Source organism: Cyanistes caeruleus, chromosome 2, assembly GCF_971803275.1.
Source record: "Cyanistes caeruleus chromosome 2, bCyaCae1.hap1.1, whole genome shotgun sequence".
NCBI classification, from domain to species: domain Eukaryota; kingdom Metazoa; phylum Chordata; class Aves; order Passeriformes; family Paridae; genus Cyanistes; species Cyanistes caeruleus.
The window spans coordinates 97,606,793-97,624,914 of record NC_141702.1 but is presented as its reverse complement, the minus strand read 5'-3'; the positions used below and the strand labels follow the sequence as shown (position 1 = coordinate 97,624,914).

General features: G+C 42.2%; 2 protein-coding genes across 8 annotated transcripts in view; one reads left to right on the top strand and one right to left on the bottom strand.

Moving 5' to 3' along the window:
• Positions 1-14,835, top strand: part of KCNH1 (potassium voltage-gated channel subfamily H member 1) — a 179,478-nt gene extending 164,643 nt beyond the window's left edge. The window contains exons 11-12 of one of the 2 annotated variants that reach the window (XR_015283679.1): positions 7,794-8,837; positions 12,702-14,835. Coding sequence is in view for 1 of the 2 variants with exons in the window: in XM_086878508.1 (XP_086734634.1) it covers positions 7,794-8,642 (849 nt within the window). In the remaining variant the exon portion in view is untranslated. Of the gene's footprint in view, positions 1-7,793 lie in introns of both variants that reach the window. The other variant, XM_086878508.1, reaches the window with a different exon arrangement.
• Positions 14,778-18,122, bottom strand: part of HHAT (hedgehog acyltransferase) — a 186,338-nt gene continuing 182,993 nt past the window's right edge. For 5 of the 6 annotated variants that reach the window (XM_086878513.1, XM_086878516.1, XM_086878519.1 and 2 more), the window contains one exon: positions 14,778-17,306. The gene's annotated coding sequence lies outside the window, so the exon portion shown is untranslated. The remainder of the gene's footprint in view (positions 17,307-18,122) is intronic. The other variant, XR_015283680.1, reaches the window with a different exon arrangement.

Genomic DNA, 18,122 nt, shown 5'->3' with positions numbered 1-18,122 from the left:
TTGTGAGTGCCCAGAAGGGATGTCACCTGAACTGGAGAGAAACTTGTTCCTTTTCAGAAGCAGAACTGAAATGCTGCTGTTATAGACAGTAAAACTAGAAGGAATTTAAGGACTTCTGCAACATTATTGCAAATTCTCTTGACCCTGTGTTTAATGAGAAGGTAGGACCAGTGATTCCCTCCTGTCATGGTTTTAAAGCATAAGCTAAAAAATCAGTAGAAAACTTACTAATTTCTTGCTGTGAGATATGGATTAGAAGAAGAGCAATATAGGCTTAGAACTTAAAAGGAATCAAGAAAGTTTATTAACAAAACTACAAGAATAAGAAACCAGAATAAAACCTCCAGAAACCCTTTTCCCCCACTACCCAACTATTCCCCTTGTTCAAATGACATCATAAAGACAAAAAAAAACCTGGTGGTTAGAACAGTCCCAACTTTGCTATAGTCCTTTCATCAGTCTTTGTAGAGAAAAATAAATTCTCTTTTGTCAGTCTATGGAGTTTTTCACAAGAAAACCATTTTCTCATGCCTTTCTATTTCTCTGATGCCAGCCACCTGGAAAACTCTGCTATCAGTCCTTTCCTCCCATTTCACACCACTCTGAGGTGTGTTCCTGGGTCATGATTCAAGGGATGTCATTTTAAGGATGAGTTATTCAAAGGCAAAAGTTCTCTTAATCTGTCTCTGTGAGCATCTCTGGAAACAGAAGTTTTCTCTTTGCCTATTAAGGGCCACAAATCTTCAGCAACTATTACTTCTCTTTTTCTGTTCCAGCATCTCATAGGATCACAACTACTTCACCATTTGCTTAAATCCACACTTTGAAATACTCTATTCCTCCCAAAATGTCATGAATTAAAGGAGATTTTTCAGAACACTATTGTCCATCTCCATAATTTTAGCAAAATAATATTTCAGCTTATTAAAGCATCTCCTTATTTCTTTCCCCCCTCTGAAGCTTAATTCCTTTATTCACTGTCTTTGATAGTTTATGTTGTCTCTTTATATGTTGATCACTCTCTCTCTTCCCCTCTCTCTGGAAAAAAGGATTAATCTGCAAGTCTCATCTGGGTAGTGAAAGAGTTAAAATCTTGCCCAGGTTTTGTAGATGGTTCTGTGATCTCTGCCAGGGCAGCAGCTGGAGCTGTCTATGATGGAAGATGTTTTTTCACGGCTGCTCTGGAGGAGTGTGGCTACTATTTCAGCATTCCACAGGCCAATGGCTTTCCCTCTCCTTACTCGGAAGTCTCTGGTGAAACCCAGCAGCGGCAGAAAAACTGCAGCCAAGCCAGGGACCGGCAGTACAAGGCCCAGCGAGCCCTCCTAGAAGGGGCTTCTGTCACTTCACAGTATCCATCCTCCCTGGGACCTGCAGAGCTCTGGCCAGCCCTGCTCCCCCTGCAGCCTTGTCTGGTCTGGGGATGATGAGGCTGAACCGGAGCCCTGTTACCTCTTCAAAAACTGGAAACCAAAGAGAGCAAGAAATTCCTGGGCTTAGGTCTTAAGGTGGTGTTCACAGGCTGATCTCACTTTTCAATGGTCAAAACTACTGTCAGTTCTCAGAAGTGGCCAGTTATTGGCCAGGAGAAAAACTCCCATCAGCCTCCAGCAGCTTTAACTTCCTTAGGTGTTTCTCTTTGTTCCTTAAATGTCAGTCCATCACACCCCTTTCTGACAAGACATCCCATATAACTGCAAAAGACACAGGCTCCTTTTGCCCTGACACCTGCTAATATACTGCTACAGGGATTCCTCATCATCACACTCTATGCTGATCACATGCAGCTTTGGCTTCTTTAACATCAGCGTCAAAAGCATTTTTCTTGTTAGCCTTCTGTCTCTCTTCATTTTTTCTCCCCTTTTGCTTCTTAAAAAAAAATTAAATAAAAAAGGGAAGAAAGATTGGATCCAATTTTCATCAGACTAACATCAGCCTGAAGATATTTTCATCAGTTCTTGGCAGATCCTAGACGGACTGTGTAATAATGAATGCCTTTTCATGATTGTTTTCCTCACGCTTAAGTTCATTTTCTGTGAGCACTGTATGAAGTAATTTTAAGCTTTTAATTGTTTATGATATTTGGCACTTCCAGACTCTGGGAATGTTTCTGTATCTGTGAAAGAGAATTATTAAGCACCAGAGAAAAATACCGTGCTACTTGCTGTTATGCTGAAGAAGACCTGCCAAATCTTGCAGTATTTGTGCATGCTATAGAGGTGGAAAGAAGGGACGCTTGTGGAGCTAATAATAGCAGCAGCTTTGTGGCTAGAAGCCTCATAATTGTAACTCCATGATTCAAAACATGATGAAATCCATACTCCTAGCTATTCCTGTGGGTCTTGGATCAGTCCTTAAAAATTGGAGTTGAAAAAAACTTGGATGTTTTTGCACAGGATGAAAAGATCCTTTCATTGCAGGTGCAGGCAGGTCTCTTTCAGCATTTGTCATGGTAAGGTTTTCAATGTATTCACAATATGTCTAAATGTAGCATCCCCTGATCTTTTAGTCTGTCTCATGCAGTGCTGGCATGCAAGTTCGAAATCTGGTTGCTAGTACATCATTCCTGCCTTGCCCTTCTGTTGATTACCTTTCTGGCAGTGTGGGGAGAGGCCAAGAACATGACTTGCCATGACTTGGCAGGCAGCACCGTTCTAGTGGAGTTTGTGAACAACCAACAGTGGGCTGTTCATGACAAGAACAACTACAGACACTGGACAAAATAGTAGAGCACCTCTCCCATGTGGAAAGGCTGAGAGAAGTAGAATTGTTCAGCCTGAAGAAGAGAAGATTTGGGGTAGCCTCATTGTAGCCTTCCAGTACTTGAAGGGAGCCTACAAGAATGATGGAGACAGACTTCTTACAAGAGCATGTAGTGGCAGGACAAGGGGAATGGATTGAAACTGAAAGAGAGTCAGTTTAGATTAGAAGATAATAGGAAAAAATTCTTCAAAGTGAGGTTTGCCAGAGAAGTTGTGGATGCCCCATTCTTGGAAGCATTCAAGGGCAGGTTGGATTGAGCTCTCAGCAACCTGGTCTAGTGGAAGGTGGCTCTGCCCATGGCAGAGAGGTTGGACCTTCCAACTCAAACCATTCTATAATTCTATGTTTTTATTATTCTATGAAACTTAGCCTTGAATCAAAAATTGAAGCAACGTTTCATCACGATATCATGATGGATTCTTTATTGCCATCAAACTGGGTGTTTTTCTAAAAGATGCAATCTAGTGGTAACAAGATTCCTGCCAGGGAATACCCCTGCAGAGCAACCCTGTGGCCTGCCTTATGCCTGGAGGTCACATTGCCATCTGTTCTCCTGGTCTTATCATAACGAAATTAGGAAAGTAATATTCACAAATAATGTCCATGCTCTGTTATTTAAATGATGCTTGAGTTTCAGTGCTGAGCACAGTAAAATCCTTGTAACAGTTGCTGGGCACTCCACATTTGACAACCAAGTATTCAGTTATGTCTACTTCATTTTTTTAATACTAGGACCTGAATCTGTAAAAACATTGACTCCAGAAATACAACTTGGAAATTCTACAATGATTCAAAAGAGGCAGAGTTTTTTACCCAAAGTCACTTAAGACTATATCTTCACAAATAGATAATACTGAGGAAAGGGAAAAGTGCTTGGTCATCTTTCTCTCTTGGACAGGACTCATGCACAGGCAGGAATGTCGTCACAGAGAGTGTTCTGTCTTAGGTCTGTGGGGACATCAGGGAGCAGGAGTGCAGCAGTACATGTCAGTGCATTTCTCCACTTGTCTCTGAGCGCATTTTACAAAAAATAAAATTGTTATCAAGTCATCATCACTACATGCCTTGGTTAAATGTTTATACAGTTGCAAGAATCTGTGCCTAACAGGGCTATTTTTCAAGGTTTTGGCAAATCTAGGCTGATACCTTCAAAATACTCCAACTTCTGGCAGATTGGGCAGCTTCCCTGTGGAGGTACAAGATTCAGCACCTTTTTAATAAAAGCAGAATTATGAAATGAGATTTGAGATTGGACGTGTGAAATATCCAGCTATGGGCCTGGTGTTTAAATTTCACCTTATTTCATCTTGATTTAGGTTCTTCGTCCATCTTTCAGTTTTGGCATCTTTTGGTTTTGACATACTGTTAAAATGCTCACACTAGGTTTTTTTCTGTGGGACCTGTGTGCTCAGGTCTTGAAGAGTGCAGTATTATGGAGAACTGCATAACTTGTGAAATCCTCTGTGTTTGAGCAGTGTATGATACACAGGCTAGGAGATTTAGAGGGTATAAAGCTCTGTCACTTCCCAGACAGACATGAATGCTTGGAGAAAGAGATAAAGAGGAATTGTTCTAAAAGCTGTCTTGGGATCTTTGCCACAGTATTTTGGGTTTTAATTTGGATTAAGGTCCATATTTGTAGCCCTATCAAATTCTATATGAAAATGTCTGAGTAGTTCCAGACTTCTCTTCCTTACAACAAATGAAATCTGTTTTCTTTTCCTTAGTACTCTTACTAAGAGTACTTACTTACTTACTTACTGGGAGCAGGTATACATCCATCGGCATACCAACCAGGTTTTCTGAATAACTTGGCTGCTGCTGAAGATAAACCACTTAAAAACTGTGTTTTCCTTAGAATTTGTAAGAAAAGAGTCAATTTTAAAGTTATGTGTATTTTTATTTATAAGGACTTGCATTTAGTTTTTAAAAAAAGGCAGAAGAAATCCAAAATGGAGTTAATTAAAGTATTTTAAATTACTGCTGAGTTTTGTGTAGCTGTAATATTTTTGCTTACTACATAAATGTGGAGCTGTCTGGACAAAATATGGTGCTGGGGAACTTGCAAAAAAGGACACAAATGACAGCTTTGCCTGAGCTTCCCGAAGAGAAGTTGCCCTCTGACAGCTGTTTCTCCAGTGTCTCATGAGTCAGTTAAAAGGAGCCAACCCAAGAGTTGGAGGGATGTCCCCTGGCAAATGCGTGTATGTTTGACTTGCACCGCATGAGCACACCATGTCACATAAATGCATATCTGTAGAAGATGCCAAGCAGGGTGGGAGACCCAAGGGCTGCATTTCTGCATTCATGCAGTGGCTGCTACCCTGGTGTACTTCCCTTGGAGCTGGTGTAAGGCCTTGTGGAAAATGGGAGCTAGGGGTCTCGTTAGCATGGTAGCAGTACCCATGGCAAGTACCCAGTGTTTATAAATCTCCTTCTACATACATTCCTGTTCCTGCTGCAGTCTGATTTCCCAAAGGCAAAGCAATGAAGGTGTGTTCAGGGCTCTCAGTCTGACCACCACACAGTGGAAAGGCTGATGGCAGCTCCTCCATGGCCAAGCGTGCCTGGCATCCACAGGGAGGGCTCACCTAGGCAGTGGCATGGACAGCAGTGGGGGCTTGTGGGTGGATAAGTGCTGCCAACAGCTGGTCCATCCAGTGCTCACCTTTCTGCATTTGTTGGTAGATTTATTGTATCCATCACCATGGAGATCATGCTACTGAGTGCTTGAGATGCAGTGGCTAGGGCAAATATGGATTGGGCCTGGCTGTTAATACAGGATTGATTGTTTGAGACTTGCTTGTTTGGTCTCTCCTGGATGGTGCAATAAGCAGAGACAGCTTCTCTCACATAACTTTCCAATTTATTTTGCAAAAATCAGTCATTAAATAGCAAGAGGTGCTCCAGTTCTTTCCAGACAAGCGCTGATTGGGCTGTGTGGAGGAGGGGTTGGCCCCTACATTGACTCTGCAAAGCATCCTGGCCTCTGGGTCTGAAAAGCCTTCTCTGATGATTCCTGTGAGTGTGACCACTGCACCAGCCAGTCAGACATCCCTTCTGAGCATTTAAGGCAAGTCCTGTTCCATAGGTCAGACCAAGACAACATGCACAAATGTACAAAGTGAGCCCTGTTAGCTACATCTGGCACAGATGTGGATGTCCACACCTAACACACAAACTCCAGGAGAGGGAAGGCTCGGAGACACAGAATTTTGCAGGGACTAATTGGCCTGTCTTGGTCAGGTAGCTGCCTTGGTTTGCTGGGGGACTTTGTGCCCCCAGAACCAGCCTTAGGATTTTGCTGGAGTGACCGCCTGAGACCCTGCTTGGCATCACCTGGCTCCAGCAGAGTGAGCAGGGCAGCCCCTAACATTGGGCTGACACTCATCCCTCAGGTAAAGTGGTGCCAGTATGTGGGAAGCCATTAGCCTGCAGGATTGCACTGAATTCCCTTCTGTGAGTGCTATTCTTTCACTTGTAAGGATTACACTGCTTTGTCCACTTTCTAGTGAGCTCATTGCATAGTGAGTTTCCTGGAGGGAAGAAAAAAAAGACTGTCAAGTACCCTGTTTTCTTCTTATCTCATATTTAGTCTCCTAATTGCAGCTTGGAAATAAAATATCCTTCCTGCTAATTTTATTCTTTTGTATTTAGGAAATGCTGCCAAGTCTGACAACTTCTTCCTTCCAAAGACGCACTGTTAAGATGTTTTTTTCCCTGCTCACAATGACAAAACTGTCAAGAAGCATTGGAGTCTGGAAAAACATTCATTTTGTGTGTGCCAGTGAAGAAGTACTTATTAACTTTAGTTTAATTTAAATTTGTGTGCAACAAAGGGATGGGTTTATTTACACACCTTCTAATAATGATTTGAATCTCAAAGTTATTTCTGAACTGAAGTGTAAGGTCTTTGAGTGGATTTTCCCACAAGCAGCTAAACAGATTAGGTATCAGTGTTCAGTAGAAGCTGGGGGCTGCATCTTTTACCCTCTGTATTGCAAACTTCAGCTTTGGGGACTTCTCATTTTCAAACTACCTACTGGTTCTTCATTAGTGCTAGAGTGGAGTTTTTTGGTTTGCTTGGAAAATACCAATACTAATGTAAAATGCACAGAGTTTTTGAAGAGAATGTGTTTCCATCACATACAAGGAAGAAATCTTGCCTGGTTACAGTTGGGACACTGTGAGGCTTTTATCAGTACTTTGGGATCCTTGGGCTGCTCCTATAGAGACCAATTAGCCTAGAGGCTCAGGAAGATATAATTAGGAGGGTAGACGGAAAATGAATGCTTCTTTGTTCAGAAGCATTCTCCTTTTCATAGCAATAAACAAATAAAGCAAGACATGAAGCTCTAATAACTTCTGAAGTAATCAAACCATGAGCAGCTTCCCCATGTCTTGCTAAGCTCATCTCCCATTGTCCTTGTGACCCTGGCTTTGGGACTGAGTCAGGCTTTGCATCCTTAAACAGCACATTGCTTCTAGAAGAATATAGGGGAGGAAGGGAGGGCAAGAAGCACTTTGCAAACTACCGCCAAAGAGTTCAGAGTAGTCTCTGCTGTACTGGCACCACAAGTGGCCCAGCTGCACTAAAATAATATCAGATCATTTGCAGTGAGTGAGCGCAGAGATGAGACTGATGAGAAGGGCTCTGTAACATTAGAAACTTGGTATTAAACCATAGTCAGGAAAACAAATATAAGAAGTCACTTTTTAACACAAGTATCTTCCTGGGATTATTATATCTGCAATGGCACTGCCTTGTTGACCTGTCAGAGCTGGAGAAGTGTTTTTCTTCTGTTTTTTTTTTTTTCTTTCTGGTGTTATAGGACAGATGGTGTCTGCTCTTAAATAAGGAAATAAACCATGTTCCACACAACATAAGACATTTGAAAATGTTGCTATAAATGTGCAGAGGTTGTGCACTTCTCAGTTAAAATAGATTCTTTCAAATAATTCTTTCTTCAACTTTTTCCCCTTAAAAAATGTGCAGTTAATCACAGAGTGAAATCTCTTTCCTCCTGTAGATTGTGTTCCGGAAAATCAGCGACGTCAAGAGGGAAGAAGAGGAGAGAATGAAGAGGAAGAATGAAGCACCTCTGATTTTACCCCCGGACCACCCGGTCCGGCGGCTGTTCCAGAGGTTCAGGCAGCAGAAGGAAGCGCGACTTGCAGCAGAGAGGGGCCGAGATCCGGACGACCTGGATGTGGAAAAGGGCAATGCTGTTGGGGAGCAGTCCTCTGCTCGCGCAGTGGTCAAGGCCAGCGTTGTGACTGTTCGGGAGAGCCCAGCGACCCCCGTGTCGTACCAGCCCGCCTCCACCTCCGGGGCCTCCGACCAGGCCAAGCTACAGGCCCCGCCGTCGGACCACGTGGCGTGTAAGGTGTCGGGGGACTACCCCCGGCGGAAAGGCTGGGCCAAGTTCAAGGAAGCCTGTGGGAAAGGTGAAGACTGGAACAAGGTCTCTAAAGCAGAGTCTATGGAGACTTTACCTGAGAGAACTAAAGCTTCGGGAGAAGCTACCCTGAAGAAGACAGACTCTTGTGACAGTGGCATTACAAAAAGTGACTTGCGCTTGGATAATGCTGGGGAGACGAGAAGTCCTCAGGACCACAGTCCAGTCCTCACCGAGGTCAAGCATTCCTTTTATCCCATCCCAGAACAGACTCTTCAGGCCACCATGCTAGAAGTGAAACATGAGTTGAAAGAGGACATCAAGGCTTTAAACACAAAAATGACCAATATAGAAAATCAGCTTGCTGAGATACTTAGGATATTAACCTCAAGAAGAAGTTCCCAGTCGCCACAGGAGTTGTTTGAAATATCGAGGCCGCAGTCTCCAGAATCAGAAAGAGACGTGTTTGGAGCTAGCTGAGGTGTTTCTTTTTAAAAACAAACAAACCAACAAACAAAGAAAAAGCCCCCTAACACTTTACATTTAATCTTTCTTGAAAACGAGGGAGGGACCCATTCACTAAGCATGTTCCCTCTGTCTAAAAAGGTATGCTAACAGGAATTGCAACCTCATGTCAAGATGGCAGCTGACTTTGAAGCCTTTTTGACAGCAAGGGTACAGTTTCTAAAGTTTCTCTTTTCTCCCTTTGTCCTCATTCCCCTCCAACCCCCTTGGGATGTTGGAATAAGAATTCTGAAAGCAGCAGCCATCCCTGTGAGCCCCAGGTGATCTCTGAGGTTTTTGGAGCATGCCTTATGTCGCTAGCTCGAGTTATGCCTATATGAATAAGCACTTGCCAGGACGCTTATATTTTCAGTGTTTGGTGGGTTGTTTGTTTTTTTGTTTTGTTGCTGCTGTCACAGTCCCAGTCACCTGTACAGCATGTTGGATGTCACAGTATATTTTCATATAGCTGTAATAATGCAAAGAGCAGTAGGAGACATGTATTTCCTTGTGTGTTGAGATTTCTTTTGGGCAGTCAAGGAAGGGCTAATAAGATGGAAAAAAAATTGTATTTTTAATTTCAAACCGACATATTGCTGAAACAATTACATTTGGCAACATCTTCAAAAATAGCCACCATATTTCAGACCTATTAATAAATGGGATCTTCCACACTGTCATTCATTGAATCAAGGATCTGTTTTTTTTCAAAACTTTTTATGTTTTTTGAAAAACTTACCTTCTGTCTCAGAGGTCTTTCAACGTTTGCTACTTTTGCTTTGAACTCCAGCTGCAAGAGGGTTGGGTGTGCAGTGTACCTTAGAGCAGCTCAACATATTTGAAACATCACTAACAGGTCCTGCAGATTTGCCTCCCAATGAAAATATACTGTGGCATTTATGTCCTGTTCTGCTATGAATCTGCTCTTTTAATTCTTGTTAAATTATTATTCAGAAGTTTCTGTTTTGATAATGTTCATTGTAGCCAAAGGCTTTCACAGAATTTTTAACAACTTTAGATGGTGGCATTTTCCTCTACATCCAGATGTATTGTTCCTGATCTAATCTAGCTTGGAAGCAAATGGATAGTAGAGGTAGAAATACAGTGCTTTCTGTATGCAAGTGCTATTGTAGCAAGGAAACAAAGAGATCTGCTTCTTAAAGAAGGAGATGTTTCCAAAATTTATATTTTCATAACTTTTTTCAGAGAAAGATTGAAGCACTTTACCAAAACTATTCTTCATTATTCATATAGGGTAGCATAGATGGTATCATGACTTCCGTTCTCGCCTTGGGATACAGGTGTACAGTCACAATATATTCACTCCACTGATCTGGTATGTTCACTGCTTAACAGTAGCTTAGATCTCAGAAGTATGGTACCATACCACACTTTAAGGGGTTTTCATTTTTAATGGCAATAGGTCTTAATGCTGTGTGTGTTAAGTCTCATTCTTTTTCCTTGGTACTAAGTCTTTTACAAAGAAACACGGGATTTTTTTTGGGAAGACTGTCATTCATGTTAAGTACAGAAGAGGCAAAGAACACAATCAATTTTAATGATTTCTGCTGGCCTGATGCTTGCACAATGCAATGCAGAACTGTGTCAGACATCCCTGGGGAGTTGGGACCTCCACTGATGACTGGCACAGTGGTGAGGCCATGCTGTGCAAACATCCCAGTTCAGGTCCTGCTGTCAGAGTGTTTGTTTGTACCTGTTCCTGCAGCAACTGCCCTTGCTCTCAAAGATAACAATTATTCCAAGTTCAGCACCACCATTTCTAAGTCCAGAGGCAAGTGGTTTAGGATTGGCTTTCATTGTCTTACTCCTTGGTTTGGTATGGAGGTGCCCACAGATTGTGAATTCATACCCAAGGATTGAAATACTCCTGACAAACAACTTTTGGGTTCAAATCTGTAGGTTACCTTTTTCTCTCCCACAAGAAAAGGCAAGCAGGAAAGTGAGATGCTCTGAAACCAAGAAGCTACTTCCTCAACTTATTTCTGGTTCCATGTTTAGGTTTTTCCAGTGGTACCTGGCGTCTTTTACAGTTGCTCACTGCAGACCTGCAGTGCTGAGGAAGGTGCTTTCTGACCAAAGCCATGCTGTTTGTGTTTGGTGCTTTAATCACTCTAATTGGCAGCAGTTACCTGCAACAGCAATGGCATGGCTGCCACAGAATTCCATCCATCCATCCATCCACAGTTTCTGTGATGAACTTTGTCATGATTTCTTTCTAGTCTTAGACAGTAACTACCACCTAAGTAAACCCCAGGTGTACTGATACACAAGGACTTGTAATTGATTTCCAAAAGTTCTAGCAAGTTTTTAAGAGACTGCCTTGGAGTCAGTTTCCTGATCCAGGCAAATTCCTCACCAGCATGATATTCATGACACTTCATAAAATTTTTGAAAGGCTGAAAGTCTTAGCAAATCCTTTGTGGAAGTGTCACCCATTTATCTGCAGTTGGATAAACATGGACATGAGCTTATCCCAGGTGGACAAGGGAGGAAATGTTTACAACCTCCCAAGTATGTGCCTAGTATCTCCAGAACTGCAGTGCAGAGACCTAAAATTAAATGTGCAGTTGCAGGTTACCTGGCCCTTTGTTGCTGATACTGAATTGATGTTTCTCAGTGATATTTTTGTGTGCCCTCAGGGATATGTTAAAGGTTATTCTGCTGCTGCTGATTACCCAGCCTGGAATCCCAGCAGGATGAGCCCCAGAAGCCCCCTAATTGTAATAATTGCCCAGCCTGTGAACAAAGGCAGACAAGTCCCCATTTTCTGGGGATGCTTCTTGTGTAGCCTGATACTCAGAATGATACCAAACCTCTCTCCACACTGCATAACAGTGTGTGGGTGCACCCAGTCCTTTTCTAAGGCTTTTTTCAGGCTCTTACAATGGCCTATAAAGACATTTATTGTTTGTAAAGCCTTCAAAGATTGTAACACACTCCTGAATTCCACTTAAAACTTAATGTCTTTGAAGATTATGACCAAATTTCATTTTATTACGGTCATGAAATGGCAGAGACTTAAACTCTGCTTACTCCTTACAATGACACCTTCAGTGTGCCTGCTCCAGGTGAGCCCTGACAGATCAGTCAGACCTGTACAGCTGTAACTGAGATTAGACCCATTTTTATGAACTGTCAGGCACTAAAACTGGTTGTAGGAGAGTATATCATCTCTCAGCAACTTTTGTTTGTTGTAAGAGAGTTAAAAAAAAAAAAAATACTATCTAGGATGAGCTTTGGTGTTTGGATTCCCTGGACTACTGAGTGGTTAAAAAATTAACAAATCCATGCCCACTCCTTTGAACCTTGGACTAATCTGAACCTGTGCTATGGTGCTCAGGCTCTGCTTATGCAGTACTTCTCCTTTAAAAAGTGGCTGACAGCCCCTGTGTTACAAATCCATCTTTCTCCACTGAGCCTTACACTCAGACAGATGCCTATAGCTGGATGGCATGCAGATCCATCATAATTGTTATTAGTTCTTTGGTTTTATTTGTCAGCTTTTCCTTTTTCTCTTGTTCCTCTCTACATGTTGGCTAAGCCTTTTCACTTAAATTATTTTCCCCCTTAGAACTGAAGGATGTCTGAAAATAAGACTTTGCCCCTTCACAAGAAAATGCTTGTAGACAGTGTAAAGAAAAAACCCAAACAAAAACCAAAGCCTCAGTTTTAACTTTGTTCTGGCATAGTGCTTCTGCCATTTAACAACCTGCTAAATGACCTGCATCATTCTAAAAGAGATGATGTGTTCCACTTTAACTATATGGTGTAATTAAATGTCAGCCAAAAGAAGGTAGCTGAGAAAAGGAACCTGTATTATGATTTGGTCAAATGGGAACTTCTGAAAGTTCATGCTTCAGTGGTCACAAAGAATACAAATATGCAGCACGTGAAAAAGGATTAAAAAAGCAAACCCCAGCCCTCACCCCTACTTTGTTCAGATGCATTTACTTCTGTCTGGTATTACAAGTGTACTTTTGAAAACACCATTCTTCCTTTAAATCTCTTCCACAGTTCTGGCCTGAATCCCAGCGAGCACCCTGTTTAACAGCTTCGAAGGAGATGTTCTGTTTCTACAGTACTTCCCTTTAAGGAACTGAACAAGATACTTACTGTGACTATCTGGTGATATATTTTCAATCACTCTTAACCAATCTGTGAAAAAAATTACTACATAATTTGTCTTTACTATATAAACAACAATGTGTATGATTACACTTGTGCAGATGTGTGTACATACACATATATATATATAATATCTATGTATAGATAAGTCTGTGGATTGCATTTCTGTTAAGTAAAAGCACATTCCTCATTAATTCCAGTCCAAGAAGGGAGCTTAAATCTTCCTGGTAGACATCCACTGAGTGTCCTGTTAGTGTCTTGTTTGTTAACTGTTGAACTTCTAAAGGCCATGATTTTTGATTTTTCTAGCTGGCCTCAACTTCATACTGTGAGTCTGGTAAATTGTGTGACTGAGAGAAGATCTGGTGAGGATCATGATAGTCAGGAAAGAGAAATCCATGTGAAATTGGAAAAATGGTGTATCCTAGTTACTGGGGATAAGGCTCATAAGCTGCTGTTTCTGGCTCACAGTATCTCTGAAGCCAAGCTGCCCTGGTAGTGTTTCTCATGGCTTTTCCTGCAAGAGAGATGGTGGAATAGATGGATTCACTTTTTTTCTGGTACCAGGGGCTGTCTCAAAGGTGCTGAGCCTAGCCTTCTTCTCATGGGCAGCAAAAAACATTGCTGCACCTCTGCTTTCTTGTCCTGGTGTTAGGTGGTAAAAAGCATCTTCTACTAAATTTTTCATTTCCACATAGTCTCCTGTGGGTGTACTGGCAATAACAAAGTCTGTGTTTTAGCTGCACTTGTGATACATCAAGACAAACTTTTTAGAGAGTCCCGTGCAGGGGAAGCTCCAGAAATTCGAGGCGAGGCACAGTAAGATACTGTATCCTCCAATCTGACATCATTTTGACCACATTGTTGTGGGAAGCATTGATTCAATTAAATTAAAATAAAGCTTTTTTTGCAATAAGATATATCCAGCATTTAGCCTTAAGACCCTTTCATAAGTGATATAATTCAAACTGTGACTCCATTCTTCTTCCTTCTTAATGTTCTGTAGTATTTACAGTGTTGCCTAAAGATGAAGCACTTTGATTAGCTTTCTAAATCTAATGGAAATCACTTGCTGGTAATCACATTTCTTTCTCCACTTATTGCCTTCTTATTAGGATAATTAATTACTCCAATTGCCCTCTCCCCTCATAAAACAAAGAGACATAGCTATTGTCTAAACACTTTTGTATGTCAGGGAGCCAACCCGTCAAATTGCAAAAGTGTTTTGGTTTAGAGACTTTTTTCTACAGATCAACAAAGCTAATGTGAATTTACCTGCAACTGTAATTTGTTTCAAGCTGATTGTTGAGTGTTGTGTAAACATATTTGATGTGTAATCCCAGAACATTTCTGTAACCGGATCCAAATGCCTAATATTAACTAAACAGTTCAGGGTTTTCACTACCTGTTCTGAAAGGCTCATGGGTTTTTTTCTTCTTCCCACTAAATCTGTGACCACTAACATAGAAAAAGAATCATTTTAGCTGTAGATGAAAGAAGTTCAATAATCTTGTATCAGGATGAACTGCTATATAAAGAAATACCAAGTTTTCCAATGAATGTGTTATATTATTGTACCTACATACAATCAATATTTGTACATCTGTTGGAGACCTGTCTGCGTTTCAATATTTAGCCACCACTGCATGGACACTTGATTGATATGCAGTTAATGCAGTTGCTTCGGCGCTTTTCAATGTACTTCACTTGTTTTTATCCTTTCAGAAATCCACCAAATACTCTCAGTTCTTTTTCTTTGCATTTGTCACTTTGTTCAATGAAGCATGACTAGAAACAGAGAATGAGTAGATACTATTTTTGTGGTCAGCAAAGCAGCTGCCAGTAGATAGACAGTGTGTGTATGTATATATGTATACGCACTGTCTGGGAATGTTTCAGATACAAATGCAGCCACCTCCATTAATGATATCCCTAGTCAACATTTTTAAACAAGCACAAATAATATTTGTAAAAAAAGAAGTTTAATTTTATTTATTATAGTAATAAACTATTTTATACATTACTGTTGCTTTGGTGTGCTTTTCTCTGTGTTGAATATATGCTCATAAGATCAACAAGGTGGTTTTAAATTACTCTCTGGAACCTCTGGCTAGCAGTTTTGTTGCTGTTGGTTTGTATCTCAAGTGTTATCAGTGGAGCAGTGGGATGTTATTGCTTAGGTTGTAAATGATTCAGGTTGTTTTTCAGGTTTTTCTGCTGTATATCAGTGCAAAGGGACGCACATTTCCAGGTTCACTGTAAACTAAACTTAGGTGCTCTGTAAAGTGAATATCCTGACACCCCTGGCAGTGTTCAGTGCTGTGGACCTCAGTCGTGCCCAGGTATCTGCGGAGCAAAAAGAGATCACCAGATCCCAGAGGATTGTCTGTGACCTGTCTGAAATGATTGTCCCATGTCCTGAAGGTACACATCTGTAACTGATCTTTGTTTTAGACTGTGTTCACTACTGCAGTATCTGAGAACTTCTACAGAACTCATGGAAAACAGAGATCAAAGAACCTTCTGGTTTCCTGTCATCTGCTGCAGAAGATAGTGACCTCACCATGGACTTACACAAAGACAAACCCCACAGAGGAAGCCCCTGGCAGTGACACTGCTGCAACAGGCAGCAGTGAATGTTACTTTGTTGGCTTCCTTAGCAAGGGAATCAAAGTAAACAAAGGTCATGGGAATGGGAGATCCTTTCAGATCAGGATGAACACACATGACAGGATCACAATCAGCAGTCATTCCTGCAGGCCAGAAGCCATGCTGGAAGTTTATACAAAGTTTTAGTCTTCAGGATGTCAGCCTGGGCCCTGTGAGCTTTGCAGCCATTTTTGTGGTTCATTCTCCATCCTCTCACACAAGGGTCTGCTGAATGTGGCTGTCGCCTGTATTAAGACACTGCATGGGATTGTCAATCTAATCTCAAGAAAAACAGCAATAAAGCATAAGCTTTCAGACTGCTGAGCTGGGGTGGAACTGTACGGAGAGCAGCCAAGGAGCACAATGAGGAGCTATTTTTAACACCATTTCTGCATCCACTGTCGTATGTGGTGTGACAGGATCTCTCGTCACTCACATTGTTTCTCTGGCCAGCATGAAAATCCAGTTTTCTTTTGCATGATGTTATACACTGTCCTTATACTTACTAGAAAAGGGACAATTACCATAGTGAAGGCATGTACTTTCACTTGGGTTTTTTGGTGGTTTTTTGGGGGGGTCTCTAGAGGCTTTTGTGCTCATTTTGTGAATTCTTCACTATATCTTTGTTGTTGCATTCTTTGGAGCCTCCCTGACAGCGCTCTAAGCTTCAGTGAGTGCAGGAGGGGTAGCAGGGGCTACACAATGCTCCCCATCAGTTTCTCTCCCCTCAGCAGCCCCACAGCATTTCAAACCAAAGGTAATTAGCTGCAGCACTTTTTGCCCAGATTTGAGTGCCAGATTGCAAAGGCTCAAAGGCACGCTGCCCATCAGCCCTGTGCTCAGCTGGGCAGCAGCAGCCTCAGCAGCTGCGAGCAGCCTCAGGCCCACCTGCACCAGCCCCTGCTCCTCATTCCCTCCACCTGGGAGCGCATTCACAGCAGGGACAGAAGGTTTTTAAAGCACTGATTTTTCTCAGGAATAGCTGCAGCAGGTATTGTCGTTCTGTTTGGTTATGAATTAGTGTGCAGCTGCTGGGGACACCTGCCAGGCACACGGGGTCTTTACCCATCTGGGTGTGCAGCAGCAGGAACTCCTGGCGGTGGTCAGCAGTGCATCAGCTTGTGGGGAGGTGAGTGCTGCCTACGCAGTCTTAAGTTCTGCATTTGGTAATGGAGGTTCTTTAGTTGCTCTATGGTGCATTTTAAAGCCGTGTTAAAGTCAGAAGCACTCTGTCTCTAGTGCTTTTTTGCAGTGGAGTAAAGATAACCAGCACAAACCAGCTCTTCTGTGCTGTGAGAGCCAGTGGGACTGAACTGCAGCAAATCCCTCCCCCTCACACATGTGTGCAATAGCAATGGGTTTTATTTGCTCCCAGAGCACTAAGAAAATATCAAAACCATTCCTGTTCAGCATGTCCCAGCAGTGTGTGTGCCTGGTGCAGGGCAATGCTCAGGAGACCCCAACAAAGCTCAGGGAGGGCACTGAGCCCCTCACCCAGTGGGAAGCAGTTGTTGCCCCCAACACGGAGGCTGAGGAGACCTTGGCTGATTAGCTGCTCTCTGTGCTTGCCTTCTGCTCCAGGAGTTAGGCTGGTTAGTAAGGATGTGTATCCAGCCAGAAAATGCTGGGAAGGATGCTGTGTTGCTATGGTATCTATTGCTGCCAGAGGTGTCAGGGGTTTAATTGCAACACACGTATAAAGAATCTCAGCCAATACAAGTATTTTTCACCTAGAATATTGAGTCTGTGCTTCTTTCATTCTAACTCACCACAACTTCTGTGTTGGTATGTGGCAGCTGGGGGAACTAACATGTCCTGTTCTTGAAAGACAGGACGAGTAAAAACCTGTGAGAAATCAAAAAAAGGCATTAGGGAAAGTGAACTCCTGAAGCCTGTCAGAAGTAGCTACCAAGATGCTCATACACAGCTGTGTCTGTAAAATACATGTGCTCAAGCCTTGTCTTTTTGCTTTTTTTTCCCTTTCCTTTTCTATTCCTGCTTCCCCTTTCCCAATTAAGTTCAAGTCCTTACATAGCACAGCCAAATTCAAATTTAAGCTGCCCCATGGCACAGGTGTAGGTTTAAAACAAGCTTAAGTTTGGCAGCTCCATCCATCATCACCAATTCCGAAGCTTTCTCCCTGCAGCTCCACTTTAAGTACTTATGGAGGCAGGAGTGTCTGAGAAACCTTGCAGAGGTTTTGGTTCTTTTTAAGATTTGCTTCCTTGTAGGGATTTTCTTGAAGCTATTTCTGTTCAGGTGGATGAGGGTGAAGTATGAGCTTTGCAATTAATTCCTGCCCAGGAAGGGAGACACAGACTCCCCTGTAAATGTCACTGCAGTTTCTATGTGCAAATCTGAGGGTTTTGTGCTTTTGCACTGGAATTTCCTTCCACATTCCCAGTCTCCCAGCTTACAAAACTGGGGGCACAAAGAAACTGTGCTGTAGTATCTATTACATGTGGATATTCTATAAAAGGAAGATTACAGCCTCTTCTTCATCAGGGGCTGCCACTTGGGGGAAATGCTAAGCAGCAGTAGCACAGGGAGTGCACTACTAAGCCTGGGAGCTACTGTGTGCTCAGCAATGGGACCAAAAAGACAGCTCAACAAGAAAAGCAAGCAGGGCTTAGAGAGGAGAAATAGATTGCTTTCAAAGCT